This window comes from Pogoniulus pusillus, chromosome 8, assembly GCF_015220805.1.
Source record: "Pogoniulus pusillus isolate bPogPus1 chromosome 8, bPogPus1.pri, whole genome shotgun sequence".
Classification (NCBI taxonomy): Eukaryota; Metazoa; Chordata; class Aves; order Piciformes; family Lybiidae; genus Pogoniulus; species Pogoniulus pusillus.
In genome coordinates, this window is record NC_087271.1 from 40,218,360 (window position 1) to 40,234,968 (window position 16,609).

The following is a 16,609-nucleotide window of genomic DNA, read 5'->3' on the forward strand; positions in this document are numbered from 1 at the left end:
GTCCAACCTATCACCCAGCCCTGGTGTGATAGGTCCATGTCAAGTCAACCAGACCATGGCACTCATCCAGGCTTTTTCTGAACACCTCCAGAGATGTTGACTCCACCACCTCCCCAGACAGCCCATTCCAATGCCAGTCACTCTTGCTGTGAAGATCCAGCCTGAACCTGCCCTGGCACAGCTTGAGACTGTGCCCTCTTGTTCTGTCACTGGTTGCCTGGCAGAAGAGCCCAACACCACCTGGCTACAACCTCCCTTCAGGTAGTTGTAGGCAGCAGTGAGGTCTGCCCTGAGCCTCCTCTTCTCCAGCCAGGCCTCCTGGTCCTGCTGCCTGCACTGCCCATCCCTTGCACTCACAGCCCTGAGCATAGGTGAGCAGCTGGTTCCTGTGGTGCCTGGAAGGCAGCTCATGGTGCCTGAAGACCTGGTTAATAATTCTGTCTGGTGTTACTGTTCTCCTTCAGCTTCCGCCTCAAGAGAAGGCCATCACCCCTGCTTCTCTAATCTCCTCCCTCATCTTGTCTTCAGCCTTTGAATGGCTGTGTAGTCCTGTGCTCCTAGAGAGCAGTGGTAAGAACCCCCGAGGCTGCTTTTCCTGCCCTTGCCTTGACAGACCCCTTTGTCACGCCACAGTTTTGGGTTTGGTTTCTGAATGTAAAACCTTTAGCATCTTGCCAACCTTCCTGGGCTGGTTTGAGCCTGGCAGGGATATTTTGGTGAGAAGAATGAGATGCTAGGCTGTGCTGCTGTCTGCTGCACTCACAGGCTTGCTGAGATGGATAAAAACAAGAACACCAGCATAGAGAGCAGAGTTGCTCTCTGGCTGCGTCCCTAACCTGCTGTCTGTGTAACTAATCCTTCTGCTTCCCACCCCCCCTGACTGATCCTCCAAACTCACCTTGAATGTAAGGGAAAGTCTGGGGTAAGGTAGAGGGGTGGAAAGGAGGTGTTAGGGTGGTTGGGAGCCCCTCCTGGGGACTGTGGTTTCTGGGAGGGCTGCTGTGTTTCTGTATTACCTTTTTAACCTGTCTGTTTCTGTCTGTAGGTGTAGAGATTGCAAATACCTGCTTGGATCTTGTGCTGAGCTGTGAAAATAAAGCTTCATTCCAGTTCCCAGCTGGGCTGAATCTAGTCTGGGTGATTTCACTTAAGGGGGGGGGGGGATGGGTAACGCCCAAACCATCACACTTCCAAAGGAAGGTGTTGAAAACTACATCTGGAAATGAACTTTATAGATTAGTAAAAGGTTTCAGGCTTCAGATACAGTGATCAGTAAACCTGAGTTTGTGTTTCTTTCTGTGTCAATCTGGAGGATGAAAGGGCTTTAATTGCTTTTGTTTTCTGGCAGGCACTACCACAGCCATGCAATTTGTGATGTATTTTCATTTAACACTGACGGTGTTCTTTGCTCTCTCCCTTACAGGCTTTGAAAGAGATGCTGTATGCAGCTGTGGACCAGGCTCCTTCTATAGAAGGTAAGCAAAGAGTTGTATTTTTCTTGGCGTTAGGTGCTGGACACATAGTCCTGCTACTTTTCTGTCCTCAGCCCTCCTAAATTGGTAAACTTACTACACTGATGTGCCAATGCCTGGCCTCTGGCGGCCTGCATCCTATTTCTGATTGTTAGAACTCTTTGTCCTCTGTCCTGAGGACAATAAATGACTTTGTGTAGTGTAGGACTTCAGCAGCTGGATTCCTCTTGCTTATAAGGGCATTCACTGGTGGAAGTACTTTCTTCATTGCTTGAGAATAGACCTTTGTTTTCCCCTGACGGCCAGCCACTTTAGGAGATGATTGTGCTAGAGACCTGCTGGTGCCTGCTTTGTTACTGGTGGTTTGAGCTGGAGGAGTCTCGTCGGTCCTTCCAGCGTCCTCCCTCGATGCTGTGCTGCCTCTCCAATGTGGACATCAGTATATGAGTATGTTTTCTTCTTTGCATGTGTTTACTGACACTGAGTTCTCTGGATTGTTTTGATTCCCTGCTTTTGGGGTTTGACTCCCTGCATTTTGAAGAGTTTAAGTGATGATCTGCACAGAATTCCTCAAGAGAACTTTTTGCCTTTTTCCTTCTGTTGTCTTTGACATACTGAATAGTTTTTGGCTTTGTGTTGCTTCACTCCTTACTTTCTTGCCCTTCATGTGAATTTCAAAGATTTTTGACCTCTTGACTTTTATTAGTTTCATTTTGATTGCAGTGCAGTGTTAATTTCACCAACCTCTTTGAATATTGTGCCTCTGGGCTTCTTCCTTGCATTTAGACTGATGCTTCTCAATTCAAGAGAGATGTTAATATAGTGAAAGGTGTCCGAAGAAGGGCAGCAAGGCTGGGGAGGGGTCTGGAGCACAGCCCTGTGAGGAGAGGCTGAGGGAGCTGGGGGTGTGCAGCCTGCAGCAGAGGAGGCTCAGGGCAGACCTCATTGCTGTCTTACAGCTACCTGAAGGGAGGTTGTAGCCAGGTGGGGTTGGTCTCTTCTGCCAGGCAAGCAGCAACAGAAGAAGGGGACACAGCCTGAGGTTGTGCCAGGGGAGGTCTAGGCTGGATGTTAGGAGGAAGTTGTTGTCAGAGAGAGTGATTGGCATTGGAATGGGCTGCCCAGGGAGGTGGTGGAGTGGCTGTGGCTGGAAGTGTTGAATCCAAGCCTGGCTGAGGCACTTAGTGCCATGGTCTGGTTGCTTGGCCAGGGCTGGCTGAGCTTGGAGGTCTCTTTCAACCTGGCTGATTCTATGAACCAGTGTAGTGGGTTAGCTAACATGTTGAATGCCAGGCACTATTATTAACTTAATGTTGGTGAGGATTAGGAAATGAGGTCTGAAATAGATAAAATAAGGTGGGGATGTTAATTTGCTTGAATTTTACTTGCTCTTTGATTAGATTTAAAGCTAAGATTGCAATACTTAACAGGCTTAAATGTGTGTGATGGGACAGTCTTTCCTTCTGCTCTTAGGAGACTTGTTCTAAGCTGAACACTTCATAGAGGCCATGCTTAGGCAGGGAGAATCTTTAGGTTTAACTTGGCACTTCCTTACTCACTTGACTCAGCCTGCTAATTTTATTAAACCCTATTTCACTTAAGTGCAGATCCTAGAACTAGATTTCTAAAGGTTATGGTCCTAGCGTAGAATCAACCAGGTTGGCAGAGAGCTCCAAGCTCAGCCAGCCCAACCTAGCACCCAGCCCTGCCCAAGCAACCAGACCATGGCACTAAGTGCCTCAGCCAGGCCTGTCTTGAATGCCTCCAGGGACGGCGACTCCACCACCTCCCTGGGCAGCCCATTCCAATGCCAATCACTCTCTCTGCCAGGAACTGCCTCCTAACATCCTGCCTAGACCTGCCCTGCCACAGCTTGATGCTGTGTCCTCTTCTTCTGTTGCTGCTTGCCTGGCAGTAGAGCCCAACCCCACCTGGCTACAGCCTCCCTTCAGGTAGTTGTAGACAGCAATGAGCTCTGCCCTGAGCCTCCCCTCCTGCAGGCTGCACACCCCCAGCTCCCTCAGCCTCTCCTCACAGGGCTGTGCTCCAGGCCCCTCACCAGCTCAGTCACCCTTCTCTGGACACCTCTGAAATATATGGGTCAGCTTTGGGAAGTGAGGGACCTTGCCAGCAGCATGCTGACGAAAGAGCAAAGCTTTGCTTTATTTTTGTGAGTGGCAAATTTGCTTAAAAATCCACCCACAAATCTTTCTCCCCAGCAGCACAAACCCAGTTCCCAGCTCAGAGGAACTGAAGTGTTTTGTGTGGGCCAAGCTATTTCTATGAACTTTTAGAGACAACTTTACTGATTCTGTTGAAAATGCAGCATGAGTTTTATGGAGAGGTGGAGCATTTACAGGTCCTTTTCTTTCTTCTATCAGTTTCTTACTGACAATGGCAGCAAGTGGTGTCTGTGCTATTAGTTTTGCAGTCTGATGTTTGCCAGTGGCTCACTGGGTTTTCCTTGGGACACCAAGAATTTCAAGCTGGGCTTTGAAGTTGCTGGCTGTGAAACTGCAAGGTGATACAATTCAGGATTTGGGTTCCTTTCTTTTGATGCTTGTGGAATACTGATGTGCTGTGATGTTTGTGTGTAAACATGTTTGGCAAAGGAAGAGGTGGTGAGGAATAGAACAGTGCAATATTTGTGCTCTTTTAAATGTGAAAGGAATTTTAACTCCTTCTTTTGCCTTCTTGGAGCTTTCAAAACCTCAACAAAATGAAAGTAATGACAGTCACCAGTGCTGTGCCTCAGGGATCAGTGCTGGGCACAGGCCTGCTCAGTATCCTTGTTGATGATCATGGCCAGGGAGTTGAGTCCAGCATCAGTCAGTTTGCAGATGACACCAAGCTAGGAGCAGTGTGGAGCTGATGGAGGGTAGGAGAGCCCTGCAGAGGGACCTGTCCAGGCTGGATGGGTGGGCAGAGGGAATGGGATGAGATAGAGCAAAGTCAAGTGCAGGGTTCTACACTTTGGCCACAACAACCCCAAGCAGCACTACAGGCTGGGGCCAGAGTGGCTGAGAGCAGGCAGGCAGAGAGGGAGGTGGGGGTGCTGGCAGAGAGGATCTGAAGAGGAGCCAGCAGTGCCCAGGTGGGCAGCAGAGCCAAGGGCATCCTGGGCTGGCTCAGGAGCAGTGTGGGCAGCAGGACAAGGGAGGTTCTTGTGCCCCTGTGCTCAGCACTGCTCAGGCCACCCCTTGAGTGCTGTGTCCAGTTCTGGGCTCTTCCATTGCAGAGAGATTTTCAGGTGCTGGAAGGTGTCCAGAGCAGGGCAGCAAGGCTGGTGAGGGGCCTGGAGCACAGCCCTGTGAGGAGAGGCTGAGGGAGCTGGGGGTGTGCAGGAAAGAAATTGTTCTTAATACCCAACCTAAACCTTCCCTGGCACAATTCCAGGCCATTTCTTCTCTTCCTATCACCTGATGCTAGGAAGAAGAGACCAACCCCCACTTCACTCCAGCCTGCTTTCAGGGAGTTGCAGAGAGCAACTCCCCTCGGCCTCTTTTCCTCCAGGCTGAACAGTCCCAGTCCCCTCATCATTCCTCCAAAGACTTGTCCTCTGCTGCAAGGTGCTGTGGCTCCCTGCATTTCCAGACTGTATGCATATGGCTCTTGGCAGTTGTTAGCTGTACACACAGATTTCTTTCATCTGCTGAAAGAGACTCTTCCCCCCTCCCCCCTGCCGTGTTTCTGTTTGGTAATGACAGCTTTCTGTGTGCCAGTGTTATTCCTCCAGATGCTCATCATCTTTTAACGAGGCTTTCCCCTGATGAGACTTGCACCATCCCTCCACCTGAGCAGCATCTGTGCCAAATCAGCCTTTGCTCTGTTGAGCCAATCTCGTGCAGGTCACAGAGGACACCCCCAAATGATGCTCGATTCCCAGCGGTAGGATGAGGCTTGCTTGAATTTCAGGGGGCTCTTTGGTGCCTGTTTGCTTTGTTAGCTGTTTGTTAGGTGCTGTGCTGCTAACCATTGCTGGAGCAGTCTGGGTGAAGTGATGCTGCTGTGGTGTTATTCTCAGCCACTGAATCGTCAAGGCATGGCAGGAAGGCTTGAGTGCAGGAGAGCCAGGTCGGTGTGAGCAGGGAGCCCTCCCTGAGCTCCCGTTAGGAGGAACCGGTGATGGCTTGGAGATGAGCTCCCGTTAGGAGGAACCGGTGATGGCTTGGAGATGAGCTCCCGTCAGGAGGAACCGGTGATGGCTTGGAGATGAGCTCCCGTTAGGAGGAACCGGTGATGGCTTGGAGATGAGCTCCCGGTAGGAGGAACTGGTGATGGCTTGGAGATGAGCTCCCGGTAGGAGGAACCGGTGATGGCTTGGAGATGAGCTCCCGGTAGGAGGAACTGGTGATGGCTTGGAGATGAGCTCCCGGTAGGAGGAACTGGTGATGGCTTGGAGATGAGCTCCCGGTAGGAGGAACCGGTGATGGCTTGGAGATGAGCTCCCGTTAGGAGGAACCGGTGATGGCTTGGAGATGAGCTCCCGTTAGGAGGAACTGGTGATGGCTTGGAGATGAGAACCCAGCACAGCACTATTTTCATTATAAAAGCATGAAATAGTGACCTCACTGCGACCACGCTCCATGTTTTGCATTCCTCCTTCCTCCCACTGCTTCCTGTCCCATTTGTCAACTGAGTAAAGCAGGTTACTGGAGCACTGTTGCTCGGAGTCCTCCTGATCGTTCCGCTTGGTGCGCAGATGTGTCGGCATCTCCCCAAGCTCCTGCCGCCGCAGCGCTTCTCGGCTGCCGCGGAGATGAAAGTGTGGCTGTAAATTATTCATCCTGATTATCTGCTTGAGTGGACAGGGTCCACTCTAAATATTATTTCCTAGAATATTTGTCTTTCAGATACTGAAACTTAACCTCCCTTTAATGCCTGTGTAAACAAACACTGTTGGTGTAATATCAGATGGTACAAGGGCGTTCTGTTGGATCTTCTTATTATGGAGATTACTTATCCTGCTTAACACCAGTCCTGAATTCCTGCTCCATTTGGCATCTTTGGAACCAGGATCAGTGCTAGTCGAAGGACTGTTTGGGGCTGGAATGCTGTAACAGTGTAGGAGCGGGAGGTATGGGTGCTGAGATATAAAACAGAAGCCCCAAATGAATAGGTGATGTTAAAACAACATCAGATTGGTAAGGAAAAGAGCTTTAATGGTAATGGAGATCCTCTGCTGAGGGGGTGTGCAGCCTGCGGGAGGGGAGGCTCAGGGCAGAGCTCATTGCTGTCTACAGCTACCTGAAGAGATGTTGTAGCTAGGTGGGGTTGGGCTCTTCTGCCAGGCAAGCAGCAACAGAAGAAGGGGACACAGCCTCAAGCTGTGCCAGGGCAGATCTAGGCTGGATGTTGTTAGGAAGTTCCTGGCAGAGAGAGTGATTGGCATTGGAATGGGCTGCCCAGGGAGGTGGTGGAGTGGCTGTGGCTGGAAGTGTTGAATCCAAGCCTGGCTGGGGCACTTAGTGCCATGGTCTGGTTGCTTGGGCAGGGCTGGGTGCTAGGTTGGGCTGGATGAGTTTGGAGGCCTCTTCCAACCTGGTCAGTTCTATGATTCCATGCTGGTACTTGTCACATGTTGAGCTGTGCCAGATTAGGAAAGCAAGAGGTGCAAGGCTGGGGCGTCCTGAGGGTGCCAAAGCTGGCAGTGTATCCTGTGTGGCTGCACCTTTGTTTCTGCTTTCATCTCTAATGCACTTTGCATTTTAACTGACAGCTGCAAGCTGTAGCTTGGATTTATTTCTGTTAGTAAGTAAGAGTCATCTTTAGGGTAGTGAGTGAGGAGGGGCTGGGAAATCAGAGTCATTTCTCCAGAAGATGCTGTGAGGTCGACAGTTGTGCAGACCTGCTCTGAGGGGTTGATCAAAGCCTCGTGGCTGGTCTGTATGTGCAGATGTCTTCATTTTGTTTCAAAGCAAACATTTACTGCCAATTGCAGGAGCTGACTTTGGAGCTGTTGAGGCTTTGTTTACGTGGGAATGCTTAGGCTTAAGGGAGTCTTCAGCAGAACTAGAGTCATAGAATCAGTCAGGGTTGGAAGGGACCACAAGGATCAGCCAGTTCCAACCCCCCTGCCATGCCCAGGGACACCCTAACCTTGAGCAGGCTGCACACAGCCTCAGCCAGCCTGGCCTTAAACACCTCCAGCCATGGGGCCTCAACCACCTCCCTGAGCAACCCATTCCAGCCTCTCACCACTCTCATGCTCAACAACTTCCTCCTCACCTCCAGCCTGACTCTCCCCACCTCCAGCTTTGCTCCAGCTGTTTCACATCAACTACTGTGAAGGGACCACAAGCAGATGGGTGCTTTGTCTTTATTTCTCTGTGTTGTTGCTCATCCATAAAGGATGTGGGAGGTGATGACCTTCTGAAGGACACACACTGCTGGAGGTTGGTGTCCTCTGCTTCTGATGCTGGGTCTTGATTTTGTGCAGACTGTAGTTCAGTCTGGAGGCCTCCACTGGTGTGTAAAATCAAATATCCCACGACAGTCCTCTCCTCAGTGGGAGAGCTGAGCCAGGAATTGAGCTAGCTGTAGGAAAATAGGTTATTGGGCTGGTTGAAAGCGTTAGCTTGCAGGAGATGCAAGCGATGGACAGGAGGGCGGCTTGGCTGCACACCAGCGCTGAGAGGAGGGGGAGGAGGAGGAGGAGGGGATGTCTGGTTTCTCTTGCCCTGGGGCAGTAAGCGTTTGAAAGGTAAACAGTGCATGTGGTTGTAGCAGGGTGCAGAGCAGCAGGAGAGAGCAGCTGGAGATCACCAGAACGTTTGGAGCACAGCTGCCTGTGTGAAAATGTCGTGTGCTGTGCTCTTGGTGCAAGTCGTTCTGGCGGCAGCAGCAGTGCTGTGTCCAGAGCAGGTCCCCGCCGGGACTGGCCGCGGGGCTTGCTTTGTGCCATCGCAGGCTGCCTTCTGCTCCTTCAGGGTAGTGCAGACCCGTGGATGCTGCTGACTTCCTCGCAGGGGATGGCTACCAAGTGGCTGAATTCTGCCTGACCATTAGTGTGCTGCAGGTGCTGGTTCCTGGAGCATGCAGCTTGGTTTGGGTCTTTTTGCAGCAGCTGTGAGCCCCTGAAGCTCTGGGAAACCACTTGCTGCAGGAGGGCTATGGGAGAGAGTCCCTTGTGGAGATGGTTGCTTCCCCGGGGCTCTTTGGGCTGATGTGGGACCTTGCAGGGTGGCAGAGGTGGTTGTGGTGGGCTGATTGTGCAGACTGCTGTTTCTTTCAGCAGAAAGCTTGTGATTGAAGCTGATGGAAGCACAGGACTCCCTCACGCTTCTCTTTGTCCCCTGTCCAGCTCCTGCTGCTTCGTCTGCCTGCACAAGACAGGAGGCTTGTGGTGGTGCTGAGCAAGCCTCTTTTCCTTTCCCTCTGTCTTCTGGTGTCTTCTGGGTGACTTTCTCAACAGCTCAGAGTGCTCTGAGGCATTCACATTGGGTGAGGCACTTGACTCCCAAGTGTGCTAAAGAGCCTGGATTCAAGAAAGATCCCTCTTGCAGTGAAGGTGGCGAAGCACTGCCCCAGGCTGCCTAGGGAGGGAGGTGGTAGATGCCCCATCCCTGCAGACGTTCCAGGTCAGGTTAGATGGGGCTCTGAGCAGCCTGGTCTAGTTGCAGATGGTCCCTGCTGGTTGCAGGGAGGTTGAACTCGGTGACCTTTAAAGGTCTCTTCCGACCCCAAACACTCTGTCATTCTGTGACAATTTTGTTCTGTAGCCTTTTTTTCTTGGGCACCCTTTGGTCTTAAGCACTAAGAGCTGTTAAACCCAGCCTAATCACAGAGCTGTAGGCAGCTCAGGAGGTAGTGGTGAAGGCTGGACCTGGTGGTCAGGGCTGGCTCATGTGAATGGGCTGCATCTAGAGGCAGGTTTCTTGTGCAAGTCTGCAAACAGCCGTTTTCAAAGGCCAGTCTGTGAGCTCTCAGTGGCTGGAGGAACTGACAGTGCTTGTAGTTGACCTGCTGTGTGCCAGGTTCCATGGCAGTGGTTGGAAAGGAGGAAGGGATTCACAAGGCTGGGAGATTGACAGGCAGCTGTGCCTTCAACAGAGCGCTCCTGAGACAACAGCAAGCATGGAGCAGTGCCTGGGCTGCAGACATGATGAAGCCCTGCACATGTATATGCAAGAGGCCAGAATTTATTGCTGTGTTTCAAAAGAAGGCTGCATGAGATGTCTTAACAGCAAGATTTAGTGTGTTTGTGTGTGTAGGAGGCAGCCTCTGGGTTTCTGGTCTCTCCTGTGGAGCTGTGTTTGAAAGAGGTGATCTGAATGATTAGACAGTTCAGATTTGGGGTGAGGCTATAGCTGCTTGGTGAATAATGCAAGATGAGTGCAGTCTGATTGGTCTCTCTCTCTCTCTTTAAAAATGCATGCTGTGGGCAAAGAAATGAGCAGAATAGCCCTGGAAGGAAATCTCATTCTTTTGTGTTGTACCTGCTTGTAAGATGCTTTAGGAAAGTGCCAACCCACCCATACCCCGTGGAGCCCTGACATTGGTGTGGGATGTGGCAGAGGAGCAAAGGCAGTGCCTGGGCACTCTGCTGCCAGACCGGTCACAGAACGGTGGAGGTTGGGAGGGACCTCTGGGGGTCATCTAATCAGCCCATCCTGCTAAACCAGGGTCCCCCAGAGCACGTTACCCACAAGCACAATGTCCAGCTGGGTTTGGAATCTCTTTAGAGAGACTCCACCACCTCTCTGGGCAGCCTGCTCCAGGGCTTCAGCACCCTCACAGCAAAGGAGTTTTTACTTTTGTTCAGATGCAACCTGTTTTGTTCCAGTTTGTGTATGCTGCCCCTTGCCCTGTCACTGGGCACCACTGACAAGTGTCTGGCCCCAACCTCTTGACCCCCACTCTTTACCTACTGATGAAGATTGATCAGATCCCCTCTCAGTCTGCTCTTCTCCAGGCTAAACAGCCCCAGCTGTCAGCTCTTCCTCCTCACAGAGATTCTGCAGTGCCCTCAGCATCTTCGTAGCCTCAACTGGACTCCCTCCAGTACTTTTCCTGTCTCCTGAAGTGGAGAGCCCAGCTGTCCTTTAGCTGTGTTCCCTTCATCTGCTGTAAGACAGTTCAGCACAGTGACTCCTGCAGTGCTGGTCTCCAGATACCAGAGGATTTGTCTCTTGGATTAAGTGAGGATAAAATTAGCAAGGATGTGGTTAAAAGTCAACCTGCTGCCAGTCTTGTTGTTTTTCCTGATTCCTGAAATAAAAAGCAAGGCCAGTGGCTTATTTTACTTGGTGTTTTCTTCAAAGGCAGCAGAGCCCTGTGAGGAGAGGCTGAGGGAGCTGGAGGTGTGCAGCCTGGAGAGGAGGAGGCTCAGGGCAGAGCTCATTGCTGTCTGCAGCTCCCTGAAGGGAGGTTGTAGCCAGGTGGGGTTGGGCTCTGCTGCCAGACACCCACCCAGCAACAGGGCAAGGGGACAGTCTGAAGTTGTGCCAGGGCAGGTCTAGTCTGGATGTTAGGAGGAAGTTGTTGGCAGAGAGAGTGTTTGGCATTGGAATGGGCTGCCCAGGGAGGTGGTGGAGTGGTGGTCCCTGGAGGTATTCAAGACAAGCCTGGCTGGGGCACTTAGTGCCATGGTCTGGTTGGTTGGGCAGGGCTGGGTGCTAGGTTGGAAGTTGCTTCCAACCTGATTAATTTTATGATTTTATAGCCTTGCAGCTTGACTCTTTTTGAGTGGCAGTAAATAATGAATTCAGTTGAAAATGCAGTTGTGCTCTTTGTAAAGAGATCATCTTTAGTTACAGCATAAAAGTGAGAAACTGCAGCATCTTAGGTTTATGAAGCCACAGTTAAGAAAACAAAGTTGAGTTAAAAACCCTCTTTTGTGGCATTTATTATGTGCCCATTTAGTTAATATATTTAGATTGGGTTGTGATACTTTTGTTGAGTGTGGTGACTCTTTTCCCCTGAATTAGTGTAGCCTAAGTGTAAAAGTGACCCCCGAGTTGTGTTCCCCTGAGAGCTGAGAAAACCAAGAGGTGGAAAGAGGACTTCATTTACATGTGGTGTAGAATCAGCCAGGTTGGAAGAGGCCTCCCAGATCAAGCTCCTTAGTTGTAAGGCAGCAGCACAGAGCAGTCTATGTTCAGCTAAAAATCACAAAGAAAACTGCCTGAAAAGACACAAATCTACTTTTTAAAGTAGTCCCAGCTCAGTCCAGGGAGGTGATTGACATTGCAGTGGGCACAGAACGTCCTGGGGTGGTGCAAAAGCAGCCTGCCTGTTTGTGGGACTGGCTCTGGCGTGGTGAACCCAGCAGCAAGACTTCCCCTCTGCAGAGGGGGAGGCCTTGTTTATCTCCTAGGAGACGGAAAAACCCATTTCTGCTTCCTGATGAGAAGCTGACAGGCTCTTTGCCTTTGCAAGCGAGGCAGGCAGCGTGGCTGGGAGGAGGGAGGTTGCATGCCATAGCAGCAACATAAAGGCAGTTCCTTCTGCATGTGCCGCCTAGCTCCGGGCACACATTTCGGGGTGGTGTGAGAATTCTTTGCGTGCTGGAATCTGAGCTCTAAATAGCAGAGAGAGACAAATTTGGCATTCCAGACTGTGTTTATAATCTTGGCCTTATTTTTGCTGTAATTGCTTAGCGTGCTCCTATAAATGCTCTTAATGTATTTGCGGGGCAAAGTGCAGGGAAGCTGAAAAGATCAGCAGGAGCGAGCTGTGAACGCGGGGTCTGGCTCGTCCCACACCTGCAGCCTTGGTCTGACTTGTGGCCAAGGCTGCTGTTCTGCTGCTGCCTTTGCTGGTGGCCTGTCCCTCTGTGGCTCTCCTGGACAGCTCAGCTGAGCCTTGTTTCTGCTAGGACAGAGCAGTTCATTGGCTCGATGGGCCAATGCTAGCTGCATGAGCTTCAGTGAGGCCAAATGCTAGGTTGTGCACTTGGGTCACAACAACCCCAAGCAGCACTACAGGCTTGGGCAGCTGTGCCTGGGAGGCTGTGTGGCAGACAGGGACCTGGGGGTTCTAACTGACAAGCAGCTCAATATGAGCCAGCAGCTTGCCCAGGTGGCAATGCCAGTGGCATCCTGGCTTGGATTAGAAATGCTGTGTCCAGCAGGAGTAGGGAGGTGGTTGTCCCCTTGGACTCTGCTCTGGTGAGGCTACACCTTGAGTATTGTGTTCAACTTTGGGCACCTTAATACAAGAGAGATGCTGAGGCACTAGAGCCAGTGTAGAGGAGGGCAATGAAGCTGGAGAAGGGCCTGGAGAATAAATCCTAAGAGGAACTGAAGGAGCTGGAGATGGTTAGTGTGAAAAAGAGGAGGCTGAGACTTCACTGCTGTCTACAGCTACCTGAAAGGACTGTGTGGAGAGGTTGGTGCTGGTCTCTTCTCAGAGGTAGTTAGTGATAGAACGAGAGGGGATGGCCTCAAGCTGTGACTGGGTAGGTTTAGACTAGATCTAAGGTAAAAAATGTCAACAGCCAGAGTGGTCAGGCACTGGAATGGGCTGCCCAGGGAGGTGGTTGAGCCACTGACTCTGAGTGTGTTTAGGGTGAACCTTGTAGAGTAGGGCTCTCAGTTGGACTTGGTGGTCCTGAGGGTCTTTTCTAACCTGACTGTTGATGTGCTTGTGCAATAGCAAGCAGCCTGCCTGGTTATCAGTGCCCTAATGTGTCAGCTGCAGGGCATCACTGCTGGGAACCCTGATTCTTTGTTCTTCTGGTTTCCTGTTCTATCTGGCTGATCGTTTAAGTGACTTCATTGTGAGTAGCTGTGTTGTTTTTCATTCTAGGGCAGCAGGAGTAGTTAGAGGGTGGTTGCTCATCTCTGAACCCAGGTATTGCTTTTTAAAGGCCCTCCCTTATGAGCTCAGCTGCTGGAGTGAGTCACGGGTGGTGCAATGAAATGGGGGTGGCAATGAGCAGGGTTGGCTGATCTGTACCTAAAAGGTAAATTTTGGAAGTAGATGAATGGAATTTGGCTTCTGCCACAGTGTTTTGGTCTTCCCTGATCAGAATCAGCAATTAAAAAGCAAAGAAATAGATGATCTGAGACCCTGATAGGGCCTTCCACGTTCCATTGTGTGTGCCAGATGGTCCTTGCAGCAGCCCGGGGAAAGGGTCAGGTTCTCCCCTGCCCAGCCACAGAACACACTTCTCCATTAGAAGCCTGGGTCAAGCTTGGTTCTGCTTGGACCCTGGTGGGCATGGGTGCAGGAAAACATTTCTTGGAACTTTCATGTCCTTCTGAAGCCTTTAAGTGCTTACAGTTCACTGTAATCTAAAGATAAGAAAGCTTCCCAAAGAGGCTGAAGGAGAACATCATAGAATTAAATAATTGGATCATTTTGGTTGGAAGAGACCTTTCAGATCCAGCCCAGCTGTTAGCCCAGCACTGGCAGGTCACCACTGCACTATGCCTCTTGTAGATATCTTTTAAACCCCTCCAGGGATGGTGACTCTGCCACTTCCCTGGGCAGTCTGCTCCAGGGCTTCAGAACCCTTTTGGGGTTCTGTCTGACCCAAACCTCCCCCGGTACAGCAGAAGGCTGTTTCCTCTTGTCCTGTTACTTGGGAGAGGAAATCAGCCCTGGCTCCAGCCTCCTTTCAGGTGGTTGTAGTTGGTGAGGTGGTGTCCCCTCAGCCTCATTTTCTCCAGACTAAACAGCCTCAAGGCCCTCAGCCGCAGGACCTGTTCTCCAGACCCTTCACCAGCTGCTTCGTCCTGCTCTGGACACACTCCAGCAAATGAGAGAGTAATCAAAATACCTCCTGCTGATCCGTGGTGGAACTGAGTTAACAGCAGTGCTCACAAGTGGGAGCTGTGTGGAGAGAGGTTGCATTTGTGGATTTCAGATGCTGTAAGTGATGCTCTTAGGATGGGACATTCATTTGTGGTGTAGGCTGTTGCTGAGACTCGTTTGTGGAAACTTTGTGTTTCAGAGCATAAGTCAGTGAGCTACAGATTGTGAATGACATCCTAAGCTATTGAAAGCAGAGGTTAGAGGCAGGATGCTGAGATGGTAGGGTTTGCCAGACCTGAGCAGCCCCATCTGCTGTAAGGATCCTGGCTGGAAGGTGGCTGCTGTTGCTGGTCAGCACTTCAGAGCCTGCAAAAATACCCCATGGCAGGTGTGAGGCTTAGCAGTACATCAGCTGTGGGGAGCCTGCTGCAGCTTTAATGCTGCTCTCCTCAGCAGATGTCGTCTTTGTGGTGAAGCCTTAGAAGGCGAAGGACCAAGAAGGACAGAGACAAGTGAAAAGGTGAACAGGTCCATCTGTGTGCAGCAGCCTGCCAGGAACTGGGTCAGGGCTCAGCCCTCGGCTCTCAGAGGGGCTGTGGTGTGGAGGAGAGCTCTGCCAGGTTGCTTTTGGTTCCTGGCTCACGTTCCTGTGTGCATTTGGACACTTGTTCTTCCCCAGCTGGTGCCTTTGGCTCTGCTGTTAGCTGCACCCATGGCTTCTTACAGGGGAAGATTAGTTTGCTGCTGTCTGTGTTAAGCAGGGCTTTGAGCACAAGTCTCAAAGGCTCCACAGGTACTGACAAAAGAGCTTTCCCATCTGCCTCTCCCGTTTTAGGGATCCAAATGGAGCTCAGCTAGAATTGATCTGTACCAATTTCCCTTTCAGCTGCTCTCAGCCAGCTCCTGCAGCTTCAATTCCAGCTGTTGTTGTCAGCTGAGTGAGCTGGGCTGGTGTGGCCAGATGCTAAGGCAGTGCTCTGGATGGAGCAGCTGTGCTCCCGCTCGCCTGCCCGCTGAGGAAGAGTTCAGCGTTCGGAAGGTGCCTGAGCTGGGCTTGGGCTTGCCTAAGCACAAATCCCAGTCATGGATTAGTCATCAGCCACAGACTTCATTTCCCTGGGGAGATGGATAGGGGAGGCCGGGACAGCCCAGCTGTCAGCAGGAGTTGCTGATGCAGGGACGCTGGCCAGCTGAGAAGGTTCCCCACCGCCCCTGCTGGTACAGTGAGGCTGTAGTTTGGCGGTGTGGTGGCAACATGAGTGCTGTGCAGGATGTGCTGAGAGGCTTTGGTGTCTTGAATTTGCAGAAAAATGTGACCTGGCTATTTTGAAGCCAGAGGCAGCAGACCTTAGATGTAGCAATTCAGTTATCTCCCACACGCAAGAGAGTTTTCCTGAGTCCTGTCTCTGTGGAAGCAGGGCATGCTGGTGGGGTTTGCCATCCTTCATCCGCTTCAGAAGTGATTTGGTGCTTGTCAGGGTATATGAGGGGTTCTGAGGTGAGTCTCAGATGTTTCTGCTCCATCACATTGTTGTCACCTTGGCCACTGTGCTTGTTTTGTTTTGTTTTCCTTCCTCCTTATTAGCATCCAGCTGCAGTGCATGGCTCATGGTGGCTGCTCTCATGTGTGATGAGACCTCTCTCAACTTGATGACCTTTGGAGGTCCCCTCCAACCCAAACCATGCTGTGATTCTGTGGGTTAGGTAGAGCTAGCAAACATCTCAGACAATAGTTATTTGACTTTGGAAGGGGGTCCAGAGGTGCCTTACAGATCCTACCATTTTCTGAAGAGGACTTAGGGCACTGTGCTCTTCTGCACATAACCAACTCAACCTGGGTTTCAGATTGTCACTTCTGTGCACCATCGTGCTCTGGAGAGTGTGTCAAGAAGGCTACTCTTGGTATTCTTCTCCTGCCTTCTGAATTTCCCTGTCCTAACTTCTGCCTCTAAAGCCACCTCAGCCTCCAGTGCCCTATATCTTTTGTGCAAGGGCAGCTGAGGAGGTGAGGGGAGCTGGAAGGGTTTTCCCTTGCACTGTCTAACAGGCACCTGTGTCCGTGCTCCCTTGTTTCTTGGTTCACCTCCCTCTGCTGAGGGGGTCTGCAGATCCTGGTGCCCTAAGTCCAGCTCCCTTTCACATTCCCTTTTGGCCCTTAGCTTTTCCACTTCACAGTCTCCCAGGCAAGCAGCAACAGAGCAAGGGGACACAGTCCCAAGTTGTGGCAAGGGAGGTCTAGGCTGGGTGTTAGGAGGAAGTTGTTGGCAGAGAGAGTGATTGGCATTGGAATGGGCTGCCCAGGGAGGTGGTGGAGTTGCTGTGCCTGGAGGTGTTGAAGCCAAGCCTGGTTGGGGCACTTAGTGCCGTGGTCTGGTTGATTGGGCAGGGCTGGGTGCTAGGTTGGGCTGAATGAGCTTGGAGCTCTCTTCCAATCT

The 16,609-nt window shown here is 51.3% G+C and overlaps 1 protein-coding gene across 2 annotated transcripts in view; it reads left to right on the plus strand.

Moving 5' to 3' along the window:
* XPR1 (xenotropic and polytropic retrovirus receptor 1) overlaps positions 1 to 16,609 on the plus strand; it is a 126,108-nt gene that overhangs the window by 7,383 nt on the left and 102,116 nt on the right. For both annotated transcript variants that reach the window (XR_010303145.1, XM_064148185.1), the window contains exon 2: positions 1,424 to 1,475. Coding sequence is in view for 1 of the 2 variants with exons in the window: in XM_064148185.1 (XP_064004255.1) it covers positions 1,424 to 1,475 (52 nt within the window). In the remaining variant the exon portion in view is untranslated. The remainder of the gene's footprint in view (positions 1 to 1,423; positions 1,476 to 16,609) is intronic.